Source organism: Hordeum vulgare, chromosome 6H, assembly GCF_904849725.1.
Source record: "Hordeum vulgare subsp. vulgare chromosome 6H, MorexV3_pseudomolecules_assembly, whole genome shotgun sequence".
Classification (NCBI taxonomy): Eukaryota; Viridiplantae; Streptophyta; class Magnoliopsida; order Poales; family Poaceae; genus Hordeum; species Hordeum vulgare.
Window position 1 is genome coordinate 108,502,887 of NC_058523.1, and position 16,456 is coordinate 108,519,342.

The following is a 16,456-nucleotide window of genomic DNA, read 5'->3' on the forward strand; positions in this document are numbered from 1 at the left end:
GGTTTTGATAATTGATCACAACATATGCATCATTGTTATAATGTGTTTTCCAAATGTATTTCAGAAAAGTTCAAAAGATGTTATGGCTTAAGGTTTATGTGGAGATACCCCTGGATGCAAGAAAGGAATAATATTGGCTCAAGCTTCAAGCTAGAAGACTCTTCATTTTATATTTGTGAGCAATCGGAATTTCCAAGTTTGAGTATGGGTGCCACCGAGTTTGGCCATCTGACCGTTAGTCACCTTTTCGGTTCCACCGACTTCTATATATTGGTCTCACCGAGATTCAAAAGTTCACACTTTTAGTACTAGTCGGTACCACCGAGTTGTCCACTTCGGTGTCACCGAGTTTACTATTTTGTGTGTAACGGTTGGATTTTGGTTGTTGTCTATATATACCCCTTCACCCACCTCTCATTCGTGGGAGAAGCACTCAGAACACACACAATTCATTTCCAGATCCATTTTCTGAGAGAGAACCACCTACCCATGTGTTGGGACCAAGATATTCCAATCCAATCATTTGAAACTTGATCTCTAGCCTCCCCAAACTGCTTTCCACAAAATCAGCCTCTCCTACCCATGCATATTCTGTGAGAGAGTGATTTGTGTTGAGGAGACTAACTTTAGAAGCACAAGAGCAAGGAGTTCATTGATCTACCCCATCTATTACCTTTTGGATGGTGGTGCCTCCTAGATTGGTTAGGTGTCGCTTGGGAGCCTCCTACTTCGTGTTGTGGAGTTGAACCAAGATGTTTGTAAGGGCAAGGAGATCGCCTACTTTGTGAAGATCTACCGTGAGTAAGGCTAGTCCTGTGTGGACGTAAGCCGTGGTGGAATAGACAAGGCTGCTTCTTTGTGGACCCTTCATGGGTGGAGACCTCCATGGACTCTCGCAGTTGTTACCCTCCGTGGGTTGAAGTCTCCACTAACATGGACGTACGATAGCGCCACCTAGCGGAACCATGCCAAAAATGCCGTGTCAACCTCATGCGTTTGATCTCCCTACCTTACTCCTCTACTTTACACTTGCATGTTTTACTTTCCACTGCTATACTATTAGAACTGCATGTGTAGGATGTACTTGACTTGTTATAATTGCCTTAGCCGCCTCTCAAGTAAAATTGGGAAAAGGCAAAAAAATTATCTTGTCAAGTAGTCTAATCACCCCCCCCTTCTAGACATACTTTCGATCCTACACATACGCTTTGCTTGGTTGATGCTACATTGTTATCTTTTAAGCTATCTATGTGATGATCATTCACTTATCTTGTTGGTGTCATGTGCATTACTATTCATTCTTATCTTGTATGCGCACCACCAAGATGTATGTGACATGGAAGATTGACCCATGATCCTAATTGATTGTGCATTTGCATTCAAATGCAAATTTTAAATAATGCACAAATTTATGGGGAACTCTTGCTTTTCACATACTTCTCAAAGCTTCGATGCTAATCATTGATTATATCTTTTGTCGAAGCTTTGATCTATATGTTGTCATCAATTACCAAAATGGGGGAGATTGAAAGCACAATTGCTCCCTAGGGTGGTTTTGATAATTGATAACAACATATGCATCATTGGACTAATATGTTTATTCAAGTATATTTCAGAAAATTTCAAAAGATGCTTTGGCTAAAGGCTTATGTGGAGATGCTCCTTGATGCAAGAAAGGAATAAGATTGGCTCAAGCTTCAAGCTAGAATACTGTTCATTTTATATTTGTGAGAAATAACTTTTGAGTCCATAGGAAAACCAATACTATTAAAAGTGGGCGAGGTATTAAAATGAACTGGTTGCTCAAGTGCTCAAAGTTAGCCACCAAAATACCTAGTCATTTTTCCCACATAACCATTCTGTCCAATACCACACACTCAAAGTCGGTGCCACCAACTTTCCCATTTCGGCACCATCAAGTTTGATCTCAGACAAATTCCTAGCCATTCCCACCAAATCGGTGCAACCGAAACCATATCGGTGCTACCGAGTTTAGGTGACCAACTTTTTGTTGCCTCTATACACAAAATCAGAATTTACGAGTTTGAGTATCGGTGTCACCGAGTTGTGTCATCTGACCGTTAGCCACCTTTTCGGTGGCACTGAGTTGGGTATATCGGTTCCACCGAGATTCAAAAGTTACTGCCTTTAGTGCAAGTCGGTACCACCGAGTTGATGACTTCGGTGTCACCGAGTTTGCCCCTTTAGGTGTAACGGTTGGATTTTGTGTGCTGCCTATATATAACCCTTCACCCACCTCTCATTCGTGGCAGAAGCACTCAGACCACACACTTCATTGCGAGATCCATTTTTCTGAGAGAGAGCCACCTACTCATGTGTTGAGACCAAGATATTCCAATCCAATCATTTGAAGCTTGATCTCTAGCCTCCCCAAGTTTCTTTCCATCAAATAAATCTCTCCTACCCATGCCAATTCTGTGAGAGAGTGATTTTGTGTTGAGGAGACTATCTTTAGAAGCACAAGATCAAGGAGTTCATCGTTCTACTACATCTATTATCTTTTGGAGGGTGTTGCCTCCTAGATTGGTTAGGTGTAGCTTGGGAGCCTTCTACTTCATGTTGTGGAGTTGAACCAAGATGTTTGTAAGGGCAAGGATATAGCCTACTTCGTGAAGATCTATCATGAGTTAGGCTAGTCCTGTGTGGATGGAAGCCGTGGTGGAATAGATAAGGCCGCTTCTTCGTGGACCCTTGTGGGTGGAGCCCTCCGTGGACTCTCGCAACCATTACCCTCCGTGGGTTGAAGTCTTCACTAACATGGACATATGATAGCGCCACCTATCGGAACCATTTTAAAATCACCGTGTCAACCTCATGCGTTTGATCTCCTTATAGCAAGTCTAGTAGAGCCCTCAAACCCTCAAACCCCTAAAAATAACTGCTTTTTTACAGTTTTTGTCGAAAAAAACCGTAGACTAGAACCCCTAAACCCTCAAACCCGTAAAAGAAATTAGAGGTCCAACCCTCAAACATTTTCCCAACCTGTAGAAGTGAGGGTTGGGAGGAAAAACTCCCCCCAACCAGCACTCCTCTTCCACCCTCGCGTGGGAGGGAAGTTTCATCCCCGCACCGTGCCCTCCCCCGATCCCGCTGCCGCCGCCGCCAGCCCGCCGCCCCTCCACGCCCCGCCCGCCGCCCCTCCGCCCCCCGACGCCCGCATCGACGCCGCCCACCCGCCGCCCCGCCGCCCACCCGCGCCCCGCCCCGGCCGCCCGGCCCGCCCGCAAGGATATTGAGAGAGCTTTCGGTGTTTTGCAAGCAAGGTTTGCCATATTTTGGGGTCCAGCTCGGTTTTGGGACAAAAAAACCTTGGTGAACATCATGAAATGTTGTGTGATTCTACACAACATGATTCGAATAATTATTGTAATTTGCTCAAACATTATTGTAATAATTTGAATGATTATTGTTTTATTCGGTGATGTAATAATTACTAGAATGATTATTGTTTTATGTCAAATGTGATGGAATTTGTGATATGTCATATGATGAAATGTGATGAAATGTGTGATATATGAAATGACAATTTTAAAGGTTGGGGTTGAGGCAAAGACTAGAACCCTCAAATCCAACCCTTAAAGCAGTTTAAGGGTTGGGTTTGAGGGTTCTAGTCTTTGCCCCCGTTTTTCAACCCTTAAAAATGCCAAAAACTGACACTTCTCAACCCTTAAAACTGCTTTAAGGGTTTGAGGGTTCTACTAGACATGATCTTAGAGCATCTCTAGTAGAACCCTCAAACCCCCAAACCCTTAAAAATAACCGCTTTTTTACAGTTTTCGTCCAAAAAACGGCGTAGACTAGAACCCTTAAACCCTTAAACCCGTAAATATTTTTAGAGGTCCGACCCTCAAACTAGTTTTGAGCCTGTAGAAGTGAGGGTTGGGAGGAGTTTCTCCTCCCAACCTGCACTCCACTTCAGCTCCAGCGCGGGAGGAATTTTCATCCCGCTTCCGTCTCCAGCCGTCGCCTTCCTCGCGCCCGCCTCGCCCCAGCCGCCGCCATGGAGCCCCCCGCCGCCGCCGGCCGCCGCGCCCGCCCCGGCCCCGGCCGCCGATGCGCCCGCCCCGGCCCCGGCCGTCCCCGCCCCCGCCCCGGCCGCGCCCGCCCCGGCCAAGCGGCGGCCCTCGCCCGCCCCGGCCGCGCCCGCCCCGGCCAAGCGGCGGCCCTCGCCCGTCCCGGCCGCGCCCGCCCCGGCCGCCCCCGCCACCGTCGGGGCCAAGCGGCGGCGGGCAGGCCTGCCACCGCCTCCGTCCGCGCCAGCCCCGGCCGCCGCTCCCGCCCCTGCCACCGCCCCGGCTTCCGCCCCCGACGACGCTCCGGCCCTCAAGAAGAGCCGGCCGAAGGCGCCTCCCGTGGGCCGCGAGGGGCTGCCTCCAAGGCCGCCGGCGAGTCCTCCGCCGTGGCCAACCAGCGGAAGAAGCTCGCGACGCGGAAGAAGCCTGCTGCCATGCCCGCCGAACCTCCTCCCGTCGCGCACAAGGTGTTCGAGGAAATGGCAACCCCATCCTCGTTCATGAACCTTCTCCAAGACGCGGAGGTGGACCTCGGGGCTCCGCCTCTAGAACCCTTTAGGGTTGATGACTTGGAGGAAGATGAGGAGGATGAAGGGGATGACGAGGAAGAGGTGGCCGAGATAGGGGAGGAGGCATTCACCGCCGCTTCCCATCCACGCACGCGGTCGACAAACTACACCGAGGCGGAAGATATCCTCTTGGTTCGTGCTTGGGCAGCTGTGGGGATGGATGCAACCACCGGCACCGACCAAACCGGTAAACTGTATTGGCAAAGGATCAAGGACAACTATTGTAGGATCAAGCCGAAGAATAGTGGGTTCATCTCTCGCACTTACCGGTCGCTTCAAGGCCGGTGGGAGTTGATGAAGCCCGCTTGTGCTCGTTGGAGTGCGGCCATGGACCAAGTGAGGGATGCACCACCTAGTGGAACCGTGGAGAGTGACTATGTGAGTACATATCTCTTCACTATTTTGATTATGTGATTATGTGTGGCCATTGTTGTGTTCTTATGTGATTATGTGTGGTTGATAGGAGACAATTGCCGGCATGAGGTACAAGGAGATGGCCGCTTACAAGGGCAAGCCATTCCCATTTAAACATGCTTGGGCAATTCTTCAAACCTTTGAAAGTGGAAGTTGAGGGATCAAGAGACCGCACCCAAGAAGTCGGCAATGCTTAGGATGGATGATAGTGAAGATGAGGAGGGGGAGAGGAACTTGGGCAAGCCCGAGGGAACCAAGAAGGGCAAGGTAAGGGTGAAGATGGAAGGAGAGGCGTCAAGCCTAAGGGAGAAGATGGAGCAAATGATGAAGGCAAGAGAGGAATTGACAACGAAGACATTGGAGACGAAGCTTCTTATCACCGAGAAGAAGAAAAAGGTCAAGCTTGCACAAGTGGAAGCAAAGCGTGAAGAAGCAAAGCGCAAGGCCGACTTGGAGGAGAGGATGATCAAGGTGAAAGAGGCAAAGGTATGGAAAGAACTCATGGTGGAAGAGAAGCAGCACATGATGATGTCCAAGAAGGACATGGATCAAGAACAATTGCAATGGTGGAAGGACTACAAGGAGGACATCACGGAGAGGAAGAGGATATTCCGTGGTGCGTCCTCTACTCTTCGAGGTGACGCTCCGATGAGTTGTGGTGGCGATGGCGATGTGGAAGACTCCACCACCGGCGACAATGGAGGTGCTTGATGGACGTGGAAGTGGTCTAGGAAATGGCGCCAAGTGTAATTTTTTGGTGATGGTGCCGAGTAGAGGGGGAAGATGATGATTGTGTGATGTAAAAACTATTAAACCATGCATCAATGATCTTTATTTCCGTGTTTGTTTGGAGGTTTATTATGTTTTTCTAGTGAAAATTATGCAATGCCAAATGACAGTTTTAAGGGTTGGGGTTGGGGCAAAGAGTAGAACCCTCAAACCCAACCCTTATAAAGAATATTCCGTTATAAGGGTTGGGTTTGAGGGTTCTACTCTTTGCCCCTGTTTTTCAACCCTTAAAAGTGTTAAAATTGGGCAATTCTCAACCCTTAAAACTGGTTTTACATTTAAGGATTTGAGGGTTCTACTAGAGATGCTCTTACCTTACTCCTTTACTTTACACTTGCATGTTTTACATTCCGCTGCTACACTCTTAGAACTGCATGTGTAGGGTGTACTTGACCTGCCATTACTGCCAAAACTGCCCCTCAACTAAAATTGGAAAAATGCTAAATTTTTATCTTATCAAGTAGTCTAATCACACCCCCTCTAGGCATACTTTCGATCCTACAACTTTTCTATAAAGTCTCATATACTTAGTCGATGTAAAAACAATCCCTTAATGCACGTCAAAAAGATTAATCTTCCGCCATGCTAAATTCATCTTCTGTATACTCCCTTCATTTCTCTATGTAAGGCGTACTTTTCCGGCACAGTGACCAAGGCATGAGATTATAGAGATTTTTGAACAACATTGCGCTTGTCTAATTCAATGGTTAGCGACGGGTAAATCAATTAGGCTAGAAAAGAAAGAGATAGAGACAATCCAGAAAAAGATGCTTTCCTTTTCTTAAAGGAAAGATATATGCAATCGGATGAGAGATACTTTCCTTTTTTCTCAAGAGCTAATAAAGTAATTACAAGAAATTAGAATAAATGCACCTAAATATCTCCCCTAATAATAAAGCGCGCATCGCTTCTGTTGTCCATCGTCGGTCATTTTGCAGAAAAGCCCTCGCAGTTTTAGGTAATTAACCCGTAGTTCAATTTTAAGTCATAACAAACCGTTTTCTGTTATTTTGCAGAAAAGCCCTCGCAATTTTAGATAATCAACCCGCAGTCCAATTTTAAGTCATAGTCGAATCTTTTTTGCATTTTTCAGAAAACTCCCTGATGTTTCACGTAATCAACCCGTCGTCCCTATTTAAGTCAACCGAAACGTTTTTTTGTTTTAACAAAAAAGCCCGTGACTTTTCAGTTAATCAATCCATATTTTATCTAAAACAAAATTATCCATATCTTTTAAACCGTAACTCCGATTTTAACATGTTATATATGAAATTTGATTGAAAAAATTGTAGAATCTAAATAGGGTGTTATTTTTAGCTGTTAAATACTTCCTCCGTTCCTAAATATAAGTCTTTAAAGAAATTTCACTAAGAGTCTACATACGAAGTAAAATAAATGAATCTACACTTTAAAATATGTCTATATACATCTGTACGTAGTCTATTAGTAGAATCTCTACAAAGACTTATATTTAAAAACGGAGGGAGTACTTCTTAAATATTATTTTTGGTGCAAACTTAATCTGTAGTGCACGGTCCTTTTTTTTCTCTCTTTCCGGCGACCATATGAATTGTAATAAATATTCATTACATTAAAAACCAAAATGAGAGGAAAGAAAACATCGTTAAACACACATGCACACCTTTGGAAAATCTCGTGGGGAGAAACAACATATTTTTCATCTTATTCCGAGTGATTGTACATTCAAACGCGTTTTCGTTGTGTGAGCACTGATGCCATCGTCGGCAACACAAATGTAATGCCATGTAAAAATAGATTACGTTCAGAACATGTATTATTTTCTCTTCCATTACAACGCACAGTCTTTTTTGCTAGTTATGAGAAAACAAATACACAACAGAGGGTGTACCTAAAAGATCTTAACAAGATAAACAATCCCTTGATATCTTACATAATTTGAGTATAATGAGGACTGGCAGCTAAATTAAATTCACTCAAGCTGCGTCGATCCATGAAGATGTGCCGAAATTACCGCACTTTCCTCATTGTCAGACCAAAAAGGCCGAGGGAAAGAGCAGAAACCTAGAAGATCCAATAAACCTCATCTCTCTTTCTCTCTCCCTGTGTTCTCTCTGCGCTATGCACTAGAGAAAGAGAGAGAGAGAGAAAGGAGTAGTTGGCAAATCCGGACAATACATTATCCTCTCCTCCCCCTCATCCATCCCTCCGCCCTCTCCGAAACAGCGCAGAATCCTGCTCTGCTCCTCCCTCCCTCCCTCCCTCCTGCATCTCCCGACCCTCCCTCACCCCCCTCCTGCATCTCCCGACCCTCCCTCACCCCCCTCCCCGGCCGCCGGAGATGGCGACGCTGAGATGCACCAACCACACCCTCCTCGGCTCGCCGACCTGCCTCGCGCGCCCGCGCCGGGCGGTGGTGCGCGCCGCCGTCGCCGTCCAGGCCGAGGCGCAGCCCAAGGTCTCCCTCATCCGGATTGGCACGCGCGGGAGGTGATCAAATTCGAACCCTTTCATCACAGAGTCTCGGTTGTTCATTAGGTTGTTTATTACTCGGTTGGATTTGAGGGCGGCAATGTGCGGAGGCGCCTGCAAGATCCTGTTTTTGTTTCCCTACTAGGAGCTCCGGTTTTTCAGATGCGGCTCTGTCTGGCCGTATTGCGTTCCTAGGTGCCAGATATTGCCTAATTCAGTAACTCTGACGCGAATTGTTGAGGACGTTTACCAGGATCTGCACTTTAGCTGGGCTTTGATGGAATCGTGGAACATCGGTAGCAGCATGCCGTTGACCTTAATACTGCTAAATAATGGACCTTTTCCAATCAGCAAAATTGCACATATATACATGTTAGCAGCTCGATTCGGGGTCAACGTGAGATGTTTCAGTTGAGTTCGGTGAACTAGCTCTCGATTGCATGTGGATGTATACAGAGATCGGTGTAACTATTGGCCACCTTTTGCTTGTTTTGTCTCAGTGAATTCAGAATATGACTTGGTGGAAATTTGCGTTGCTTTGGACTTCAATTTTAGGGGTGGGAGAAAAACTCAAAAGTAGATTGAATTTTAGCTGTCTTTTTCAATGTTCAGTTCCATGTACTTTTATTGCTTTCTTCTGTACCAAAGTATCTTGCTTGCACATGCAAGTCTATAATTCAAATTGCTGAATATGTAGGACAGTCCTCTTGCTCTTGCACAAGCTCATGAAACCCGTGACAAACTGAAAGCTGCACACACGGAGTTGGCTGAGGATGGTGCCGTTGAGATTATCATCATAAAGACCACAGGAGACATGATCCTGGACAAACCCCTGGCGGATATAGGAGGCAAGGGTTTATTCACCAAGGAGATAGACGATGCGCTCTTGCAGGGAAGGATTGACATCGCGGTCCACTCGATGAAAGATGTCCCAACATATCTACCAGAAGGCACGATATTGCCATGTAACCTCCCACGAGAAGATGTGAGAGATGCATTCATATGCTTGACTGCAAAAACTCTTGGAGAGCTTCCTGCTGGTAGTGTTGTTGGAAGTGCTTCCCTGCGGAGGCAATCTCAGATTCTTTATAAATACCCATCACTAAAAGTAAGTTTGTATGTTCGATGATTGCATTAATGCAATACATGTCTTTCCTTCAGTTTTATTCTTCATGCTAAAAGTACACATTGCTAACCCATCACTGATAAACTCATGTTTTTCCTTTTCTTTTCCTTGTATAAAACTGCCTGAGAACTTGTATAAACACATATATAATAGATTGTCATTTTGAAGGGAAGTTGTTTCATGTCCTATATGTGCCAAGCAGCATTCTTGTAATTTTGTTTCTTAATTTGAACCCATCCGATCCCAATTTAACTTGGTCTTCTACTTCATTAATATGTACTGTTTTATTAATTTCACAAGTCATTGTTATTAGAGACTCTTCTTGGTTAATTTTGGGCTTAACAATAGTGCATGCTTTTCAGGTTGTTAACTTCAGAGGGAATGTCCAGACACGGTTAAGGAAACTTAAAGAAGGAGATGTGCATGCTACATTGTTGGCACTGGCTGGACTAAAACGGTTACACATGGCGGAAACTGCAACATCTGTATTGTCAGTAGATGAAATGCTTCCAGCAGTTGCTCAAGGCGCTATTGGAATAGCTTGCAGGAGCAATGATGATAAAATGGTAGGTGATCTAATGTTTCAGTCTGCTAGTAGAGTAAAAATCGTAGATGCTGCATGCATAATGCCATATCCAAATGTCGTACCAGCCGTCATATGCCACCATGTTTTAATTCTTCAAATTCCTATGTGCCCTGATAAAGTGATAAATTCAAGTGTCTATACTGTGGTCTTTATTGGCATTATACCACATCATGATCTTAACACCCAGAAGCAGTTGCATCCAAGTGTGCGTTGTCAACCAACTATTCACATTCCACGTCTTTACTTGCCATTGCCTAGCTTGCCTCCAATCCTTTTATTATTTTTGATTTTTTACCCGATATTGAATATTTCGGTTTTTTAAAATGATACTAGTTTTATTCGAAACTACTCGTACATAGATGCCCTGGAGCCATGCAAAACACACCAGCCGAGTGCCTGAGTTCTTTTGTTTTACACCTTGTAGCTAAAGATGCTGATACTTCCCCCCTCTTTCCATCTTTTTTTGTAGATGGAGTATCTATCCTCTTTGAATCATGAAGATACCAGATTAGCTGTTGCATGTGAAAGAGAATTCTTGTCTGTTCTTGATGGTAACTGTCGAACTCCAATTGCGGCATATGCTTATCGTGACAAGGATGGGAACTGTTCATTCCGGGGGCTATTGGCTTCACCAGATGGCTCTATAGGTATAATTTTCTTTTCAGTTAAGACCATATGATATGAACTAGCCATATTTATGAGGCAATAATTTTTGTGCTCATGCATGATTTTGCTTACAGTATACGAGACATCAAGAAGTGGAACATATTCTTTTGATGACATGGTCGCGATAGGCCAAGATGCCGGCCACGAACTGAAATCAAAGGCTGGACCTGGTTTCTTCGATGGCTTGCAATAGAATATCCACCACGCTCTGATAGTGTTGATTTTGTTTTTTACCATCTTCTTGTAGTTATGATAGAATTTTGTACCACATATTGAGCTGTACCACTTAAATTTGTATTTCTGTCTTTTTAGCGCTGCGGGTTAGAATTTAGAACACGGTTCAGTGGTTTGTTATCCTTTGATTTTCATCGAGTTCTGGAAGAGGCTTCTGCTCGCAGTCATGTTGTAACATTGTAATCAGATGTAATTTTGCAGATGTTTTGCCGTTTCAAGAAATAATCGGTTCTGAATTCGTTTTTTGGAACGGTTCCCACTTCCCAGGAGACATCAAATGCTACCACCCTTGTACTCCCTCCTTAAACTAATATAAGAGCGCTTAGATTACTAAAAAAAACACTCTTATATTAGTTTATGGAGGGAGTACTACTGAATAGCGATCATAGCAGCCTTGAAAAAAATCAAATGCTACCACCCTTGAACTACTGAATAGCGATCATATCAGCCTTGAAAAAACCAAATGCTACCACCCTTGTACTACTGAATAGCTATCATATCAGCCTTGAAAAAATGACAGGAATAGTCATGCGAGTCTTTTTTGTTGGAACAAATACACATGACTATCTTCGACGTTATTAGATATGATTTCATAATCAAAGCATCCTTATTAAATTCTAACTAAAACAAAATTTGTCATTTTGTTTATTGATGGGTAGATTAGATTTAAATTGGTTAGTTTCTGTGAAATGATGACTTGATTTTGTTGCACATTTCTGAGGCTGAGAGCAATGATGGCACATTGACAGTAATAAATTTGAGAATTTTCCACATCATATTAAGACAATGTAATTTTCCAACATCATATTAAGACATGACAACTAAAAAGTTATCACTGGTAACCCATTCACAACATTACATATATCGATAGCCTGACACATGAGCTGGTCTGTAAAACAGGAAAGAGCACAGGAGTTCTAAAAATCAATACAGTACGTTAAATGCAGGACTTCGGCAAACATTCTTCAACAGGGGCACTGGAGGGTGACCACCTTAAGTTCTTAACGCAGAGAGCCTGGCCCTCACAGGCTAGCAGCTAATGGCTACTCTTACAATTCCGAAATTCCAAGTTCATCAGAGTAGTAGATTGCTTGGACGATGCACCTGCTGGAACCAAATAACAGAATCACTATGTAATAGATCTTGGTCAACTGTTCTGATTCTGCCTGGCTGACATGTTAGCCATGTCTTCAGCAGTCACTGGCTTGTGCATCTGCACGAACAGGAAGCTCGAGTTAGGACAATCTGATAAAAACTCAGAAGTTCTTTCAGTAGATACCACTACATGTTATCATGCATGACTGGCTAACCAAATGAAAGGAATATCGACCAAACGAAGAGACATCATGTGTGATCAACTGTAAGCTCAGCACAAGTAGGTCCAGGAACAACACACTACAGAATCAATCAAACGAACGATAGTGTTTAGTTTGCAAAGCAGTGTCCATTGAACAGCCATGAAGAGAATATGGAACTTCAAATGCGGAATTACTAACATAATCAAACTCACCAAACAATCAGTAGAAGTTAATTCATTCTATGGGAATAGCTCATACTGACTTCATCTATGTCTTATGCAACTTACCCTGACTAACACGGTCAATAGTCGTCTACCAAATATTTGGGGGGTGGAAGCTAAACAGTACAGAAGAATAAAAACTCATCTGCTCAAAACTGGATTAAACAGATTCTGGAAGAAATATAAGACTCACTGCATTCACAATGGTTAACATAATCAAACTCACCAAGGAATTAGAGGTTAATTCATTGTATGGGAATAGATCATATTGACTTCACCAAAATTTTGTCTTATGTACCTTACCCTGACTGACATGGTCAACAGTGATGTACCAAATATTTTAGGGATGGAAGCCAAACAGTAGAGAAGCATGACAACTCATCTGCTACAAGTAGATCAAAGAGATTCTGTAAAATAAAAAGAAAAACACTCACTGCATTCGCAATGGCTAACCAATGAAAGCACCGAGGGAGAGGATCCTCTGCTGATGGCATGGTGTCATGGTTCCAGTAAGTTATGTTCTGGAATTCTGCACGGGATACAAAATTGCTAGCCTCCTCATCCATGCCCTGAGCATCCTTTTCTTCGTTCTTCTTCTTCTCCAAAACATAACCTACAAGTAAGATTCGGACCACCACAAACTCGATCAACATAGAAGAAGATGGTGCCAAACTCACATATTTTACTGAAAGCGTGGAAGGATAGACCGCGGCCAACATCATATGGTACCATCACTATAGTCCAGATGTACATTGTTATAGTTGCAAACCTAGTATCCCAAGATATTAGGTTCTGCCAGGAATAAGGTGTCTAAGATTTTGTTTCCATGCGGATTTGATGCAAGATAATAAATAAAATAGTAAAAGACCATGTCACAGTTCAATGGCCATTTCTGTGGTAAGCTAAACCGAATTTCAGTTTCCTTGCCAAGGTTTCCAGTATAAGCACTACCCTGTTGAAATGAATTACGCCTATCTAAGTAAGTACACTCTGGTACATTTTAATTTAACACAGGATCAGGCGACAATTCATCTTTAAAAATATTCAGATCTCAAGAAAAGCTTTAACATCAAGCAGTAGTCTCATATATATGGATAGAAGGACAGCGTAATTCCATCAGAGAGAAGTTTGCTTTGTGCAGTTTTTGAAAATCTCCGCCAGAGCTTCCAAATTTAAGATATCGTCACCGTTCCACCGAACAGAAACAGGTTTGTATGGCACCATCAGATCGCGGGAGCTCACCTCGGTAGCCATCGGGGAGCGCGACGGTGGCGCCCTGCAGATTCCTCCCGCGGAAGAAGGCCTCCTCCACCTTCACGCCATCCACCTCCACATCTACACGCACGCACCAACCCACCAATTCATCAACCAAACGGATAGAAAACAGGAAAAGAAGAGGGGAAACGAGCGAACGGACCGGTGTCCCTCGGCTTGAAGTAGTCGGAGACGGCGGCGGCGCTGTTGTGCCTGATGCCGCAGGGAAGGAGGTGCACCCGGCCGAGGTCGGTCGCCGCCGGGGAAAGGTCGACGCCGGCGGCGGCGGCGGCGGCGGGAAGGGTGGCTTTCTCCATGGTTGGGTTTGGGGGTTTCAGCGCAGCCGCCACGTCCCGCGCAGCGAGTGCTGGTCTCTTCGTTGGTTTGCGCGGCACACTGATGGGCCGACTAAAGAGGTTCCAGCGGCCCACGGCTCATGTTCGCGTCTTTCAAAAATTTGTTCGTGACATTTCCCAAAAATGTTTATACAATGTAGAAAAATGTTCATGTAGTTTTAAAATAAATGTTTCATAAACATAAAAAAAATTCAAAGTGTAATTGAAAAACATTAACATTTACTCAGAAAATATGCAAACACATATTTAAAAAATTGGTCATTGTGTATTTAAAAAATGTTAACTGTGTATATAATTTTTTCTAATGAATACATAAAATATAAAATATAAATTTAAAAATCATCTGCATGTTTGAAAATGAAGAAAAGGAAAAATAGAAATCAGAGTAACCTGATAAAGAGATACAAAAAACTAAAAACAGATAAAAACTGACATAAACACCCACACATACGCGCGCGCACACACAGAGAGAGAGAAGGAAACATGCATTAGATTCTAAAATCGATCTGAATCATTCATAAAAGCTTCCTAAAATAATGCATATCAGGGTTTGCTAGATCGGTTGATGCACCAACTAGCCAGCGAGCGGCTTGGTGAGGCTACTCTGGACAAAGGGGGTATATTTATTTTGTAAGATCTTGTTAATTAACGCAATAGTGCATCGGTCAATGTAGAGGCCGGTGCTGATTCTTGTTTTCAAAAAATAATATCTGATGACCATACAGTCTTGTAGTAAGCGAGATATAGTTCTGACGAAAATATAGTATGATCATAAAAATGCGCACACCGATATAGCCCCAACCCAGGTAGGGGATACTGCCCAGTTCCCGTTTAGCTGTTTTGTGAACATTCTAAATGTTTCGCATGTAGGGTTTTTTTCTGTGTTTTTTTCATTTTATCATTTACTTTTTGTTTTTTGTTTTTCATTTTCTATTCTAGTTTTCCTTTTCTCTTTTCTCCCTTTTGGTTTTCTTTTCTTTTCAATTCTGAATTTTAAAATCTATATTTTTCATGTCCGTGAACATTTTAAATTCATGTTTTCAATTGAAAAAGTTTTAAAATTTCCTAAACATTTGTGATTTATTAATTTTCATATATCTTCCAAATCAACAAACCTTTTCCGAAACTCGTGAAAATTTTCTAATATTTGATCATTTGTTATTCCAAATCATGAACCTTTTCCACATCCAACAATATTTTTTTAAACTCGTGAGTTTTTTTGTAAAAGTCAAACGGTCATGTTGGCGATGGGGAGAGAGGTAAACTGTAAATGCCAAGTGAGCGAAGTAAAATAATGATGTACGCGATGCTGTCGAGCGAGCAAGTGAAAATAACTACCAATGAGTCGTGACCAGCTACGACGAGTGTGAGCGCAACCACTCTTCACGACTCTTAAGGCGCTAAATAGGAGGTCTCTTCAAGTAAGTTCTCACAGTGTTAATTGGTTGAATGCTTGGGTGACTCATCAAATAATGATAGAATAGAAAAGGATTTAACATGGCTTTGGGAAAGACAAATTCCTTCGAAGATCAAGATCATTTATGGATGCTAGCTCAACATTCCCTCCCAATACATGATGTGCTTGAACATTTTAACATGCGTGATACATCAAAGTGTACTTTTGGAGGCATTCTATCACATACCAATTTATAGAATTGATGTTTCGCACGTGTCGGTCCATAAATCACACTGACACGAGCCATAATAAAACTTGCTAACATGCACACAATACTAAATCAACACAAAGGGTTTGTATGGATTTAACAAAGTGACTGAATACACACTCACGATAAAGGCTTGATAAAAATAGATTTTACAACAAAAGACTAAATTGGGGTCCAAGGACTAAGCTGGGTACCAATCCAAAGGGAATTGGCTGGACCGCGGTCTAGCAACTCTCCTCTTGACTCCATGCTGGTTGGGAGATGGTTCATGTGCTATAGTGTAGCCACAATAACTAGCTCGTGAGTACTTAAAATCAAGAAGTATTAAAACCAAAATAAATGCATACAAGCATGATAATCATATTATCCAACTAACATGTGCATACCGAAATAAATGTCTTGAAAGCAAACAAGGTAAGCATGCATGACATAGTTCAATCCACCAATCTCGTCACCGACAAGTCCAACTTGTCCCATGTGTTTCCAATACATTTGCTTGGCATATCATCACAAGTATCCACTTATGAATCTGAATACATTTACTAAGTTATTATCCTCCTGACTCGATTGAAACAACCAGTGTGACTTATACCGACCATACCATGGACATGGGAACTCGAGTAGGTTTTAAATATGCAGAGGTCGTAGACTGTATCCATACGATGAAGCCCCTCACATTATCTCATATCTCCATACACATTATGCACAGTACATTGTACAATCCACTTTAACCATGTTGTCCGTACATAGTACAATCCTACATTAAGAGAGAGATGGGGGGATTGAACCCAATC

General features: G+C 43.1%; 2 protein-coding genes across 2 annotated transcripts; one reads left to right on the top strand and one right to left on the bottom strand.

The window, feature by feature from the left end:
* The first annotated feature begins 7,895 nt into the window (after positions 1 to 7,895).
* Positions 7,896 to 11,114, top strand: LOC123401111 (porphobilinogen deaminase, chloroplastic). Its single transcript, XM_045094835.1, has 5 exons — positions 7,896 to 8,275; positions 8,960 to 9,365; positions 9,746 to 9,949; positions 10,439 to 10,616; positions 10,710 to 11,114. Exons 1-5 carry the CDS (start codon positions 8,127 to 8,129, stop codon positions 10,826 to 10,828), a joined length of 1,056 nt encoding a protein of 351 aa, XP_044950770.1. The 5' UTR covers positions 7,896 to 8,126; the 3' UTR covers positions 10,829 to 11,114.
* Positions 11,115 to 11,647: 533 nt separating this feature from the next.
* Positions 11,648 to 13,987, bottom strand: LOC123401112 (ribonuclease H2 subunit C). Its single transcript, XM_045094836.1, has 4 exons — positions 13,806 to 13,987; positions 13,631 to 13,723; positions 12,823 to 13,001; positions 11,648 to 12,082 (listed from the first exon to the last, which is right to left on the bottom strand). Exons 1-4 carry the CDS (start codon positions 13,957 to 13,959, stop codon positions 12,017 to 12,019), a joined length of 492 nt encoding a protein of 163 aa, XP_044950771.1. The 5' UTR covers positions 13,960 to 13,987; the 3' UTR covers positions 11,648 to 12,016.
* Positions 13,988 to 16,456: the final 2,469 nt, after the last annotated feature.

What these genes read in the sequence shown, in the direction of transcription:
- LOC123401112 (XM_045094836.1), bottom strand. Translation starts at nt 13,959, where the DNA reads ATGGAGAAAGCCACCCTTCCCGCCGCCGCCGCCGCCGCCGGCGTCGAC. An exon ending in CTTCAAGCCGAGGGACACCG is followed by an intron (nt 13,724 to 13,805) that starts GTCCGTTCGCTC and finishes GCGTGCGTGTAG; the next exon opens with ATGTGGAGGTGGATGGCGTG. An exon ending in GGTTAGCCATTGCGAATGCA is followed by an intron (nt 12,083 to 12,822) that starts GTGAGTGTTTTT and finishes CTGTTCGTGCAG; the next exon opens with ATGCACAAGCCAGTGACTGC.
- LOC123401111 (XM_045094835.1), top strand. Translation starts at nt 8,127, where the DNA reads ATGGCGACGCTGAGATGCACCAACCACACCCTCCTCGGCTCGCCGACC. An exon ending in ATAAATACCCATCACTAAAA is followed by an intron (nt 9,366 to 9,745) that starts GTAAGTTTGTAT and finishes CATGCTTTTCAG; the next exon opens with GTTGTTAACTTCAGAGGGAA. An exon ending in GGAGCAATGATGATAAAATG is followed by an intron (nt 9,950 to 10,438) that starts GTAGGTGATCTA and finishes CTTTTTTTGTAG; the next exon opens with ATGGAGTATCTATCCTCTTT.